The sequence below is a fragment of the Ceratotherium simum genome, chromosome 12 (genome assembly GCF_057802395.1).
Source record: "Ceratotherium simum simum isolate JZ-2026a chromosome 12, ASM5780239v1, whole genome shotgun sequence".
NCBI classification, from domain to species: domain Eukaryota; kingdom Metazoa; phylum Chordata; class Mammalia; order Perissodactyla; family Rhinocerotidae; genus Ceratotherium; species Ceratotherium simum.
In genome coordinates this window covers 34,244,085-34,256,816 of record NC_141911.1, presented here as the reverse complement: position 1 = coordinate 34,256,816, position 12,732 = coordinate 34,244,085, and the positions used below count along the sequence as shown (strand labels likewise).

The window sequence follows — 12,732 nt, the reverse complement described above, 5'->3', positions numbered from 1 at the left end:
GCTTGTCACGTTGACCCTGAAAGACTCCATTCATTAGTTAAATAAATAAACTCTCAGATTTGGAATATAATGGTGGTAGAAGCGCAAGTTACTAATTTGCTGCTCTCAGGTAATACTGGTTTCAGGACAGTGAATGTGTCTCTACTAACAAAGAATCTGACATCAAGGGCTTAAGCTTTGTGTGCTAGTCTCTAATCCGCCGAGGCCAGTGTGTCTACAGAAGAGGGGAAATGGGATCTTTCAAATCTCCCAACTTCATCCAGTCCCTTAGAGCTCTTTTAGGATCACAACTCCAACTCCGGCTTGGATTCCGGAAACAGACACCCTAACATCTCTACCACCACAAACCGGCCCCTTCCAACCCTGCCCCATACCTGTGAAATGTGCTGCCCATCTCAATCCCCAAGCTCATTTTAGGTCCAAAGTCCACGTTCTCTGCTTGTTAAAATGGGACACAGGAAGCTCCTGGAGGAAGACACTGGGACTTGCACATCCAAGTGGCTCTTGCTGTTCAATAATCCTTTTGTTCATCTCACTAATTTCCTAGCGTCCCTAGCTGGTGCCCCCACCAAAACAACTGTCCAAGATAGCCTCCTTCCCACTCCCCTTTTCGGCACATACCCTCACCTCCCACTTCGTAAGGACATCAGCTGATACAAGATTCACAATTTTCTATGGTGCCCTCTTCCATCAAACAAACCCCTCAACCCACGCTCTGAATCCCATCACGTCCCACTCCCATGAATTTTACTCAGATGCTTATTTCCTCTCTCCTGTGGCTTTAACCTCATACCTTCACAAATGCTCAGATCTTCCCTGTCTTGAAAATGCCTTCAACTGATCTTGCAGACACTTGCTTCTGCCTGGTTTCTCACCTCAGTTTTACCAATAAAGATCTAACATCAGTGGCTAGTATCTACCCTCTGTAAGCACACGTCATTTGGATTCTAAACCTATTTGTCTAGAGTTGTTCTCTTAAAAAATCATCTTCCCTCACCTGTTGCCAAACATAACAGATTTCCCCATTCTGCTGCACCCTGACTTCTGGGCTACATTTAAACTCCCTGGTGAAGACCGCTTCTCCTTGGGCCTCCAGATTCTCTTCCTTCTCCCTCACTGTCCCTCTTCTACTTCCCTCCTGTAACCATGAGCAGCCTCAGTGCTCTTTTTCCATGGTTCTCTGCTTTCACCTCAGTCTGGGAAAGGAGGAAAATACATTTGTCCCCAAGACTGCCACTGCCTCTTCAGGGTCCAATAATCTCCACTCACTAAATTCAACTACCTCTCAAGAGGTCTGATCTCACCCAAACAACGTCCAATAAACCAGGGGCTGGCAAACTTCCGGAAGGCACCAGATAGTAAATATTGAAGGCTTCATGTGCCACACCTGGCCTCTGTAACATACTCTTCTTCGTTTTAGTTTATTTAAGAGATAACAACCAGTCTTAGCTCACAGGCTGTATAAAAACAACCACAGGCCCACATGCCATAGTTTGCCCATTCTTGTTTTAAACCAAGCTTACCTTTTCCACCAACTAGCTCCTCTGCCATTCTACCCCACACATTTTTGTCTCAGCTGATGATACCACCATGCTTCTAGTCACCTGGGGCAAATCAGCATGTTGCCCTTTGCTTTATTCATTGCTTACTCCCCATAAATCTAGTCCATATCACCAAATCCTAGTGATCCTTCAAAACATTAATCATAGCTATCTCTTCCTCTGCAGTCCCAATACCACCATGTCTGACATGGCTGTGACTACGGACACAACCCCTGCAGCCCCATTCTTGGACGCTATCCCACATCCCACACCACTGGACTAATCTTCCTGTCAGCACCAGTCCCTTCTCGCCTCAAAGGCCTTCCCTGGTTTCCTAGAGCCTCAGGAACTGCTGCCAGAGCCGACCTGGAAGTTCGGGGTCCTCAACTGGACTGGACAACTGGACACCCGCACCTGCCTGATTTTACCATGAAATGCTTAGTCAGGGAATCTGTAATTCCCCCTTTCTCAACTAACTCAAACCTGTCATTAATAGTAATTTAGAATGAGTTATTAACAAAAAAATGACTTTCAAAGCAATATGCTCAAAATAATTAAAAAGCCAAGTTCAAAAAGAGCTTTTCTGGTCGGACCCTTTAAACACCAGTCTTCTGAGAGGTCTTTAAACATGAATGCTAATTTGCAAAATTAGTTCCTGCCAACTTGATCTCTAGAGTGTTCCCTGTCTGGTGTCATCACAAAACTATTGCTAGCTTTGCAGCCAGTGCTGTTCTAAGCTTTCGAAACATTAGCCCTAGTGGATGAGGTTGTTCATTAATTAATATTTGCTCCAAGGTGAGGCTGGTAAATCCGGTCCAGCTAAAAGTTCTTTGAACTGTGTAGGAAGAAAGCTGCTACAGCTTGGTTTTGGCTCCTCAGTTCTTGCTCTACATAAATTGTAAAACAGAGCTGTTGCTTAGCTTTCTCTTTACCTGATTTTGGAACAACCAAGTATACTTTTACTTAGAGCTGGGTACCCTTAAAACTCTAGTGCTTATGAATTGTTTGGGTAAATACTTGGGGGGCCAAGGGGGTGATCCAAGGTCACTCAACAAGGGAATTTATCAACCTCAGCTCCTTTAGAAGCTCCCAAAATGGTTGTTAGGCAACCCCCTAATTTCACAGATCAACATATACAGAAACTGATCTGAAAGCGGACTTGGTTTCCAGTCTCAGCAGCTGTGCAACCTGAGGTACGTCACCTAACCTCTTACGTATGCTAAATGAAAGAGCTGAACCAGAAGATATCTAAGGTCTCCACCAAGAATACAATTCAGTGACTCTAGGAATCATAGCTAACAATACGGAAAACCATAAATCTAAAGCTAAGATTTATATTTCCTCCAAAAGCTCAAACCACACCTTCTTGGAGCCTTCCTGGCTTCTTCTGGCTAACGTTATCTCCCTCCTCGCTGCTCTGTGTATAGTTCTAAAACAGGAAGCACCCATTCTGCCTTGAATTAAAATATTGATGCACAAGTCTAGTTCTCCCCAGGAGACTGAGAGCTTCCTGAGGGCTGGGACAGGGTCCTGTGCATCTCTCCATGCGCACCGCACAGAGTGGTGCTCACACCTATTTACTAGACTCATGGCTGGATTCCTCTGTGACTTTCCACACCCCCCATATTCTGGCTCTGCTCCGATTATACAGTCAACTGTACTTTTCTGCCGGTTTCCACTCTCTGCTCCTACCAGCTCTGCTCCTCCCCGGTCCCCAAACCTGCCAATTCTTAGCCATTCCCACGTCTTGGCTCCCCACAGGCGTTGTCCAGCCCTCTCCCTCACCAAATCCTATCCATCCTTTAAGGCTTTGGGACAGCTGTATCTCCTCCATAAACTCTTCCAGATGGCTCCAGCCTTCACTGAATGGCCACAAAATTTTCAGTGTAAAGAGTGGAGTTTCTGAATAGAGAGGTCAAACCTGAGAGGACAAGAATGAAAGACCAAAAGGCAACAGATGCCATAGGGGTTCAGGAGACTGAGGGTGGCTGTTGTTTTGGTACTTAATACACCAACATGGCAAAGAGAAGGAAGCCAACACTGAGAGCCCGCTATGTGCCAGGCACTGTGCATTTTCCTCTCAAAAACTCTTGGAGGCTGGTACCGTCATTTTCACTTTATAGTGAAGAAACTGAGGGTCAGAGACGGGAATCCATCTAAGGTCACTGCTGGTAAGTAGCCAAGTAAGGAAGGGAACTGAGCCCATGAATTTAATTAAACCCCACAGTAATACATGCATACATACACTGCGAGCAAGAGGCTGAACGTGAAGTTGGCATTGTATAGAGTTGACTTTGAACTAATAACTTTTTGGAATTGTATATCAATATATGCCTGTCTTCTCCATTCCACTTCTCCATGGCCATGGGATGCTGCTGAGACAATGACACACCCCTGACACTGGGACCTTGCTGGGGCCCTGCCATCTGCCTACATGTCCCTAATGAACTCTCTCCTCCACTCCCCACATTTAAACCTGCTGCTCATTCTTTACTTCCTGAAACTTTCCTTTTCTTTGGCTTCTGTGACACCAACTCTCCTGCTTTTCCTCCTCCTGGTTTTCTCTGCCCATGCTTCTCACTTAAATTCTAGAGAGTCTCAGGTTCCTTCATCAGCCATCTTATCATGCTGGATCCTCCCTGACAGTTCTCATCTGCTCTAACAACTTCAAGTACCATCTATATGTTGCTAAGTCCATGTTCCACTTATACTGACTATGTGCTTGCATTCCCAAAAGTGTCACGCTCAGGCTCACCTCAAGATTTTTACACATGCTGTTCCCTATGCCTGGAACACTTTATCCCTTGGACTTCGACTGACTAACCCTATTCATCCCTCACTCAGGTCTTAGCTTAGCCATTATCTTCCTCTTCTCAGAGCACCAAACTCACTGCTTTGGAATCACCAGCTTCTAGACTGTCAGCTCTGAGAGCACGGACTACATCTGTCATGTTGACTGGTCTTTCTCATGCTTAGCACAGAGCAGAGTTTAAATAAACATGTGCTACATAATGAACAGATGAGAACTCTCAGATTCACACCTCCCAGATATCTCTTGTCAGCTGTAGATCCGTATATCTGACTGCCTAATGGGTATCCCCATGAAGGGGATGTCTGTCCTACAGGCAGCTCAAACTCAGCATGTCCAAAAAGGAACATGGCATCCTCCCCTACCCCGTCCCTCTCAACTTATTCCTCTTCCTCTACCTCCCACTAGATTGAAAAGTACTGCCCTCCATTTGACTCCATTGCCCAAGCAGGAAATCTGGAAGTCGCGCTGATGTGAGAGAATTGCTCTCACCTCGGTCCACCTCACTTCAGCCCTGCTATGGCCACCTCAGCTCAGGCCCAGGCATTTCTCATTGGCACTCTTGTAAGAGGTTCCCAATTGGGCTTCCTGCCTCTAGTCTGTTGTTCCATCCCATTCCCCCAAAGTGAAAACTGGAGTGAGCCTGTCATCTCTGGCTTCCAATAGCTGTTGACAAAGGCATACCAAGTCTTCCAGGTGGCCTCTGCCCGTCTCGGTGGCTTTCCCCCTACCTTTCCAGCCTGCCAGCCTGCCTGAGCACCCTGGAGTTTCTGGGTTTCCTGAGCCTATGTGCCTGCTTGTCTCTGAGTGTTGCAGGATCGCTTCCTTTGTCTGGAATGCCCTCGCCCCTCCCACCACTTGGCAACTCGCACTAGTTCTTCAGGGCTTGGTTTCTGAGGGAACCTAGTTCTTCCCTTCTGAGAGAAACCTCGGTTGACTTCCTCGGCCTCAGTTCAGGGCCCCCTTTTGTGCGTTCACAGCACCCCATGCATGCGTGCAGCACAACAGGATCATACTGACGTGACTGTTTTCTCACAGGTCTGTATCTCCCGCAAGCTTGTAAACTCCTTGTCTTATTCATCCTCAGGCCCCCAGCCCCAGCACAGTACAAAGAACAGCACGGACAGTCAGAGATTTGAACACATAAATGACCTTTCAGAGGTGGTGGAGGACAGCTTTAGAATTTGGAATTCACAGAGGATGTTTGTGTCTTCTCAGGAGATCCTGAGGGGGAACAAGGAGAGCAAAACACTGGCCCTTCTCTATTTCAGCTGCTTCTGGGCACAGAGTTCATCATAAGGAAGAAAGAAATCCCCAGATCCACTCACCTCTCACTGACAGCAAGGTTCTGTTGCTTTAAAAAACCCAGAAAAGTGTTGAGGACCCAACTAGTCACTTTTTTTGGCTCCGCCCTAGTTTCTTTTATCACATTTTGGAAAAACTCCAGTAGGCCAACTTCATTCTGTAAAGAAAAAAAAATTATATAAAGCCTCCAAAAAATTGGAAGATCAGCATTCTGCAAGATCAGCAAGGCAAATGTGAAACTGTCACCCTTTGTCTCCTCTGAGACATCTACTCATGCTTTCCTACCCATGGAGATGTCACCAGAAAATTCTGATCACTTTCAGTAAACAGCAAGTATTCTACTTCTTCTACTACTGTCACTGTGCATGCATAGAGCATTTCTCAAAGGAATGAACATATTTCAGAGAGCCCTGACTCACTGTGCATGCATAGAGCATTTCTCAAAGGAATGAACATATTTCAGAGAGCCCTGACTTGTGGACCAGAGGATGACGAAATTCACCACCCCCCAAACTTGCCTGCCCTCTGAGCGTCAGCCTTGTGTACCCTACAACCTTCATCCTTGAGCTGCATTCTGTATCCTCAGGCCCACGATGCTGGCCTGAGTTGACTGTCCTGTCGCTTTCCTGTCCTCTGCTGGAAGTCCTAGTGATTGCTAAAATCAGAAGGTAAGAAAAGAAGCAAATCAAGAAGGAACAAACAGAATATTCTACCTCTGAACACCAAAAGTGGACTATAACTGTGTTCATCTTCACGTCATCCCAAGAGGTGACAAAAATGGTTTTCAAAATGAGGAAGAACATGGGCACATGTGACCCACTTAGACCACATAACCCAGGGAGGGAACAGCACCTTCCAGGCCTTCTGAGCCAAGCGAGGCACAGCTGACCGGCCTCTCATTTTGCTCTGTGAACACAATCAGCCAAGGTGGCTCATCAAGGAGACTTACTTGAGGAGGATTCCATGGTTTCTCCCCCTCTGGATTGTCAGCCCTGTGAATCAGGGGCCATGCCGTCCTGTTCACTCCATAACTAGAGCTAAGTCAGTGCTGGGCCACGACACTGTTTGGTAGGTATCAGCGGATGGAATCAATGTCTCCTATCTCTACAGGTTTTTTTTTTAAAAAGTCCCATGTGAATGCTCATTCTTTATCATACCACGTTCACCTCTGCCACAATTATGCATAAGAGTAACCCCAAGGCACTTACCAAGTTACACTATGGCTAACTGCCAGCTCACATCGATTTGGCAGAACAAAGAAATCTGGCTAAGTCCATCCCTTGTTTTCCAGTAAGAAACAGAAAAACATGTTCCACTCACGTAGGGGCAGCTGAAGTTTCCAAAGGCAGAGGAGACACATTTTAAGTAGCAGATTTCCCCTACCTGCTCAAATTCAAATCAAACCATGCTTTCCTTGAAATACTGCTTTTTAACTTTATACTGCAGGTAAGGCTCACATCCTTGAAGAGAACCTTCATTAACTACAAGAACTTTCTGGAAAAATAAGATACTGAGAGGAAGCTTGACATACTAACAAAAGTGCTCTGAAAGTTTGGCTATTGTAGATGCCGTAACATATACACAGGCAAACAGTTGCTCAAGTAGAAATTCCATAATAAAAAAAAAAATCTACATGCCCTTTGTAACAGATAAATTCTCTGGTGACAAACCTACTGAATAATCCCATAATCATCTCTTGAATCTCTTTTCAAGCCAAGGCTATTATTCTGCTCATGCTAAACCAGGGCAAAGGTCACCTCAGCAGCCAAAGCTTGACTACAGATAAAGGCAAATCCAGGCAGCACGAAGAGGGAGCTCTGCTTAACTTACGGAAAAGTATTCAAACTTCCACAATGGTACACAAACCACTGGGGAAGTAGAAAACTGCTATCCGGCCCAAATCAGACGTGCAGAATTCCCTTTGTTCTAACCAGACAGGCTGGCCCGCTGGTGAAAAGAGCTGTCAGGAGAACTCTTTGCTTTGCCAAGGAAAGGTTTTTCTAAATCCACCTAGAAATATTGCACTTGAACTCCCAGGCTTGGCTGAGTTGCTGGGACGTGATGAATATCTATTCCTCTACCCTTGGGTGGTTTTTTTATTGGATGGATAACACGGCAAGTCAGATTTCTGTCTGTCTTTTCGTGTCAGTGCTGTGATGAAGCCTCTCTGAGCTGGAACTGTGCTTCACTAGGGGATACATGGTTTCAGTACCCCATCTGAAGTGGACATGAAAACCTGCGGTTGTGACGGGGTGAGCTACAGGCAGCGGGGCTGAAGGAGGCTGAGCTGCTGCTGCCCAGAGAATGATGGATCAATAAAGAGTCACACATGGGCTGCCTGCTCTGGCTCTTCAGCTCAGAAGCCAGTTTTTCAGAAAAAAACACATAGCATTCTAGGTAGGGTCTTAATTTTTCTATGAGATTGGAAAATGCTAATGAGCTTGGCGCAAATCTCAGAAGTCTCTGGTGAAACGTGGCCGTGCAACCATCTGGTTTTTCCAGGAAAACAGTGGGCCAGTAATTCCCTTACATAAAAACCCTATTAGGAGCAACGGAGAAAGGCCACTGCTTTAGGGGACCCTTAATGTCCTTCTCAGAGACAACAAGCAAGCATTTGATTCAGCACTAATCTATGACAGAGCTGAAACTTCAGCTACACCAAGTGTCAAGTCTCCCGGCCAATTGTAACTCTACTTGTTCCTTCAGAGATGGCTAAGGCAGCAGGGACAAGTGGTCCTGCCTTTGTATAATACCAGATCGTCTTACAGCTCCACGACAGGGAAGCATCTTTTTCACATTTTAATCAAATTTCCCAAAGCATTCAATTAGACCCAGAGCCGATGCCAGGTCAGCCTCTTGGACACTAACAGGAACCCTCCATTGCTAATGGATCTGTCAGTTGGTTGATGCTGGTGTGAGGCAAGGCAGAGGATCGTCTCATCTTCACCCCCTGCTCTGGGAAGGAATCCCGATTTACCCCCGCATCGGGCCCTGGAAGAGATGTGCTCCAAAGCCATCTTTTGCGTTCTACCTTCAGAGATGATAAAACATCAGAAGACTATCCAGTTGGACTAGGATGAAGGCTGATTTCTCAACTGCCATTCTTGTTCTGTCTAAGTCACACACCCTGTGAAGCTGATGATAGGGCAGAAATGGGGCTGGACTATATTTAGAAGTAGAATGAAACCTGATAGAGACAGCTGCCCAGGGGCAGACTCAGAGAAGAAAGAGCCCACAAAGCACAAGTTGAGGAACAACTGGTCACGTGGCAGGGAGTGCCCTGGCAGCTCCAGGGACCCTAGATTAGCAGTCCTGGGCTAGCTCTCGAGTTCAAGTGTATTTCCTGGATACCAGCTAGACATGGAGATCAGCAGCCAGTCCTGTGGGGAGCTGCATATGGCAGCTGCTGAAAATGATATTAATGATAATAGTTTTAACAGCAACAATAATAAGTGCCACATGCTGTTCTAAGTGTTTTCTCTACATTAACTCATTTAATTTCAACAACGACCCTATGAGCTAGGCACTAGTAGAACTCTCTTTTACAGATGAGGACACTGAGCACTAACTTGCTTGAGGTCACACAGTAAGAAAGCAGTAGAGCTGGGATTTGAACCTCTGCAGTCTGCTCTCTTAACCTCCGTGTTACGCTGCCTCTGATGAAGGAATGTCACATCCCTCCCTTCCTGGGGACTGAATCTGAGCACCTACTAGCGCCAGGCATAATATGAAGCAACCAGCACATCAAAAGAAAGCACTTTCACACCACTTCCACTATTTTATTTGAGAGCTGCGGCTGTTCAAAGGTTCTTATATTAAAAATGTTGCACCTAGACCATGTGGCATTCTCAACTGTGACATGACACACATCTGTTCCCAGATCAGGAGGAAGAAAGTGACACACCCCCTGACCTATGGCATACAGGGCCTCCAGGGGATGGGAGGGTGGCCGGAGCTACCCTTGGGCCTCTCTTCTGCATCTCCTCCACACCCACTCCTCAGAGAAGTTACAGTGAGCATACCCAAACCAAGACACTGCCCAATTCTGAAGTACCTTCTGACATTACAAAATAAATCCTGTTATCACTCATACAGTTTTGGAATTAAGTAAGGTATTGTACCATATGCTAACTCCTCTACCACGGGTAACTCATGCAGGAGTTTGTACGTAACTGGGCAGGTCATGCCAGTGGTGGGAGTGGCTGACAGTAAAGGGGACCCTGCATCTGAGGACTGAACAACAGCTGCTGCAACTGGGCAAGGCTCTCACGTGTCATGATGAGTCATTCTGTGGAGGTACCAACTGGAATTGCATCCACCCGCTGTGTGGTAGGGATGCCAAGGTGAGCAGCCACTGAGCCTTTCTGCAGACATTGTAAGAGGGCCTAGAATCTGCATACCCATGGGGGCTCTGTTGTTCTCTCACGATTCCTGTGAATTTGGTCATTCTTACAAAGTAAGAAAAACAGAACACAGACCCAACAACTTTGTGAAAAGTGGTCCTGAAAATAATACCAAATGCTAGTGTTGGAATGGAAATTCGGTAAGGAGGCCCTGAGACAGTGGTGGTTCTAGGGCAGAAAGCAGAGGTTATGGTTAGATTAAGGACTGGAACATTCAGTGGGGTGGTGGCTTGGATCTATGATGTGAAGGAATCCTCCCTCTGCTTTTCATGGAAACAAGAAGTGGTTGTGGGAATCTTTCAGCAAGTGAGCAAAAAAACCCGACTCATTCAGAGAAGTCTTCAAGGGAAAAACACAAGGTAGTTAATTGGTGGTGTGAGGCTGGCATTGGAAACGTGACTCTCCACTTGAGTACGTCAGGAGGAAGCCAGAATCCTGAACCACTACTGCCACTTTCAAGACTACGGCACTCTGAAGAAGCCCCGAAATTGACTCAGAAACACCAAGGGTATGCTCTCTAGTCTGTCTCAAGGAATACACAACTAGAGAGGCCTACAGTCCTATTTTGGTCCCCACAATTTTCACCTCTGGGTCATGTTCCCAGCAGGGCTTGAAAGCCCCTAAAATCTGAGCCAAATTCTGGTCCCAACAATGTCACTTGTGCTCTGTTCCCAGCAAAGCCAGGAAGTATATGCATCTGAGTTCAACTCAGGATACTAGCTCCATTCAGTGAGGATTCTCACCTATAGTTGGCTTAGACTACTGTGAAAATGAGTTTACATTCTCTGAGATGCATTAATCCAGGAGAGATACTGAGGGAAACCAATTTGGGCATAAGACTTTCCCTTGGATAATCAAAATCCAAATAATACAGGTAATGAAAGCTGACAGCAGACAGGCATAATTAGAAGACTCCATCTGCAAGAATGGAACACAAAAAGTATGCTGTCAAGAAATCAGTTTTGATTATAATCACATTTCCATGTGCCTAAAGCCACTGTTGTCAAATGGTCCCAACATGCAGGGAACCTGTGTTACTTAACAGCAGCTTTCTGTTAATTGTCCCAAAAAGGAAACCATCCCACAAACAGGAAATCAGGCTTCGGGACGGATTAGGGACAGATCCCCTGTGTGTTCCCCAGGCTGGGCACTCAGGACGTCACTCCTCTTTGCATGTTTGCCTCAAAGGGCAGGTCCCGAGGGGTCAGAGGGCTCTGAGCCCAGAGGATTCTCATCTCTGAAAGCCCCTCAACACTTATATCTGAAATAAATGAACTGTTGGTTTCGAAGGAGTAAAGTTAGAAGATGCATCTTTTTATTCAACTTTACCGGAACAAAATATTGGTTATTTTTCCAGTGCATAGACTAACTGTAACAGCACTCTTAAGCTGGCAAGCACTGGGTGCCATTTTATAAAATGAAAAATAAAATCAATTTTGAAAATCGCATGGAGCTGAAATATGGTGAGCAACAATGCTGACCAAATAGATTTCCCTTCAGCAGTAGTTAGAAGGTGAGTACTCTGTTCCTCAGTAATGTGGGCAGTCTAAAACCTGTCAATATGGTTTCAGACGCTTTTTAAAACTACTAGCTTTAAAGGAGTTACCTATTCGATATACAGATATTCATCATGGGAAATTATTTTATAGGCAATTCATCCAGAAAGAAAACCAGGCCATTTCAAGCTTACTAGAGACACAAAGAAAAGCTCTTAGAAAACAATCCATTTACCAACCAACCATAGTCATGATATCTTTTTTGTTTCTTTGTCCCTTGGAGACACCTTAACCTTTTCCATGATGTCAGAAACAAAGCATTATGACTTTAAATGGGGAATAACCAGCTGGGGAAAGTTGAGTTGTTCAAATAAGACTACACTTCTTGAGGCTGCATACCAAGACAGACACACATGGCAGCCCAAGTCACTGATATGGAAGTCACAATCACATTTTCCTACAGTCTCACTGGGGCCATGCTGGATTTTTCTTAAACTTCTGCCTGCGTGGCTCTTAACGTGTTAACAGCTGTTTGGTGCCAGTGTTCTCCCTAGCAGCATATTCTTGGGAGTCTGATTGGCCATACTGAGATGTTTTTAGATTCAGTGAAGATTCTGCTATGTCTATCATCTTCGGAGTAAGTGAATCATTCCGCTCCTCTTTCATCTGGGGAGGGTAACAGCTCCAGTCACCTTTGCAGAGCCCTCCCAGCAACTAAGTGTCAGAGGTGAGATCTGGAATCAAGAGCGTCAGTCTCTTAGTCAGTGTTTTATTTATTTATTTATTTTTTGGTGAGGAAGATTAGCCCTGAGCTAACATCTGATGCCAATCCTCCTCTTTTTGCTGAGGAAGATTGGCCCTGGGCTAACATCTGTGCCCATCTTCCTCTACTTTATATGTGGGACGCCTGCCACAGCATGGCTTGACAAGCGGTGCATAGGTCCATGCCCGGGATTTGAACCTGCGAACCCTGGGCTACCGAAGCAGAGCGCACGAACTTAACCAGTTCTTAACTATGCCACCAGGCCGGCCCCTCTTACTGAGTGTTTTAACCCATCACCCTGTAGTGCTACTCAGGAGAGTTAAAAGCAACATGGAAAAGATAAAGCTCTTCTATTTGACAGCAGCACAGGGCATTGTGGAGAGGGCAGCAGGCCCTGAAGAAATACTAAATTGGG

The 12,732-nt window shown here is 45.7% G+C and overlaps 1 protein-coding gene across 3 annotated transcripts in view; it reads right to left on the bottom strand.

Moving 5' to 3' along the window:
- Positions 1-12,732, bottom strand: part of GATB (glutamyl-tRNA amidotransferase subunit B) — a 77,111-nt gene that overhangs the window by 13,157 nt on the left and 51,222 nt on the right. For all 3 annotated transcript variants that reach the window (XR_015553805.1, XM_004420914.3, XM_087437538.1), the window contains exon 10: positions 5,679-5,812. Coding sequence is in view for 2 of the 3 variants with exons in the window: in XM_004420914.3 (XP_004420971.1) it covers positions 5,679-5,812 (134 nt within the window). In the remaining variant the exon portion in view is untranslated. The remainder of the gene's footprint in view (positions 1-5,678; positions 5,813-12,732) is intronic.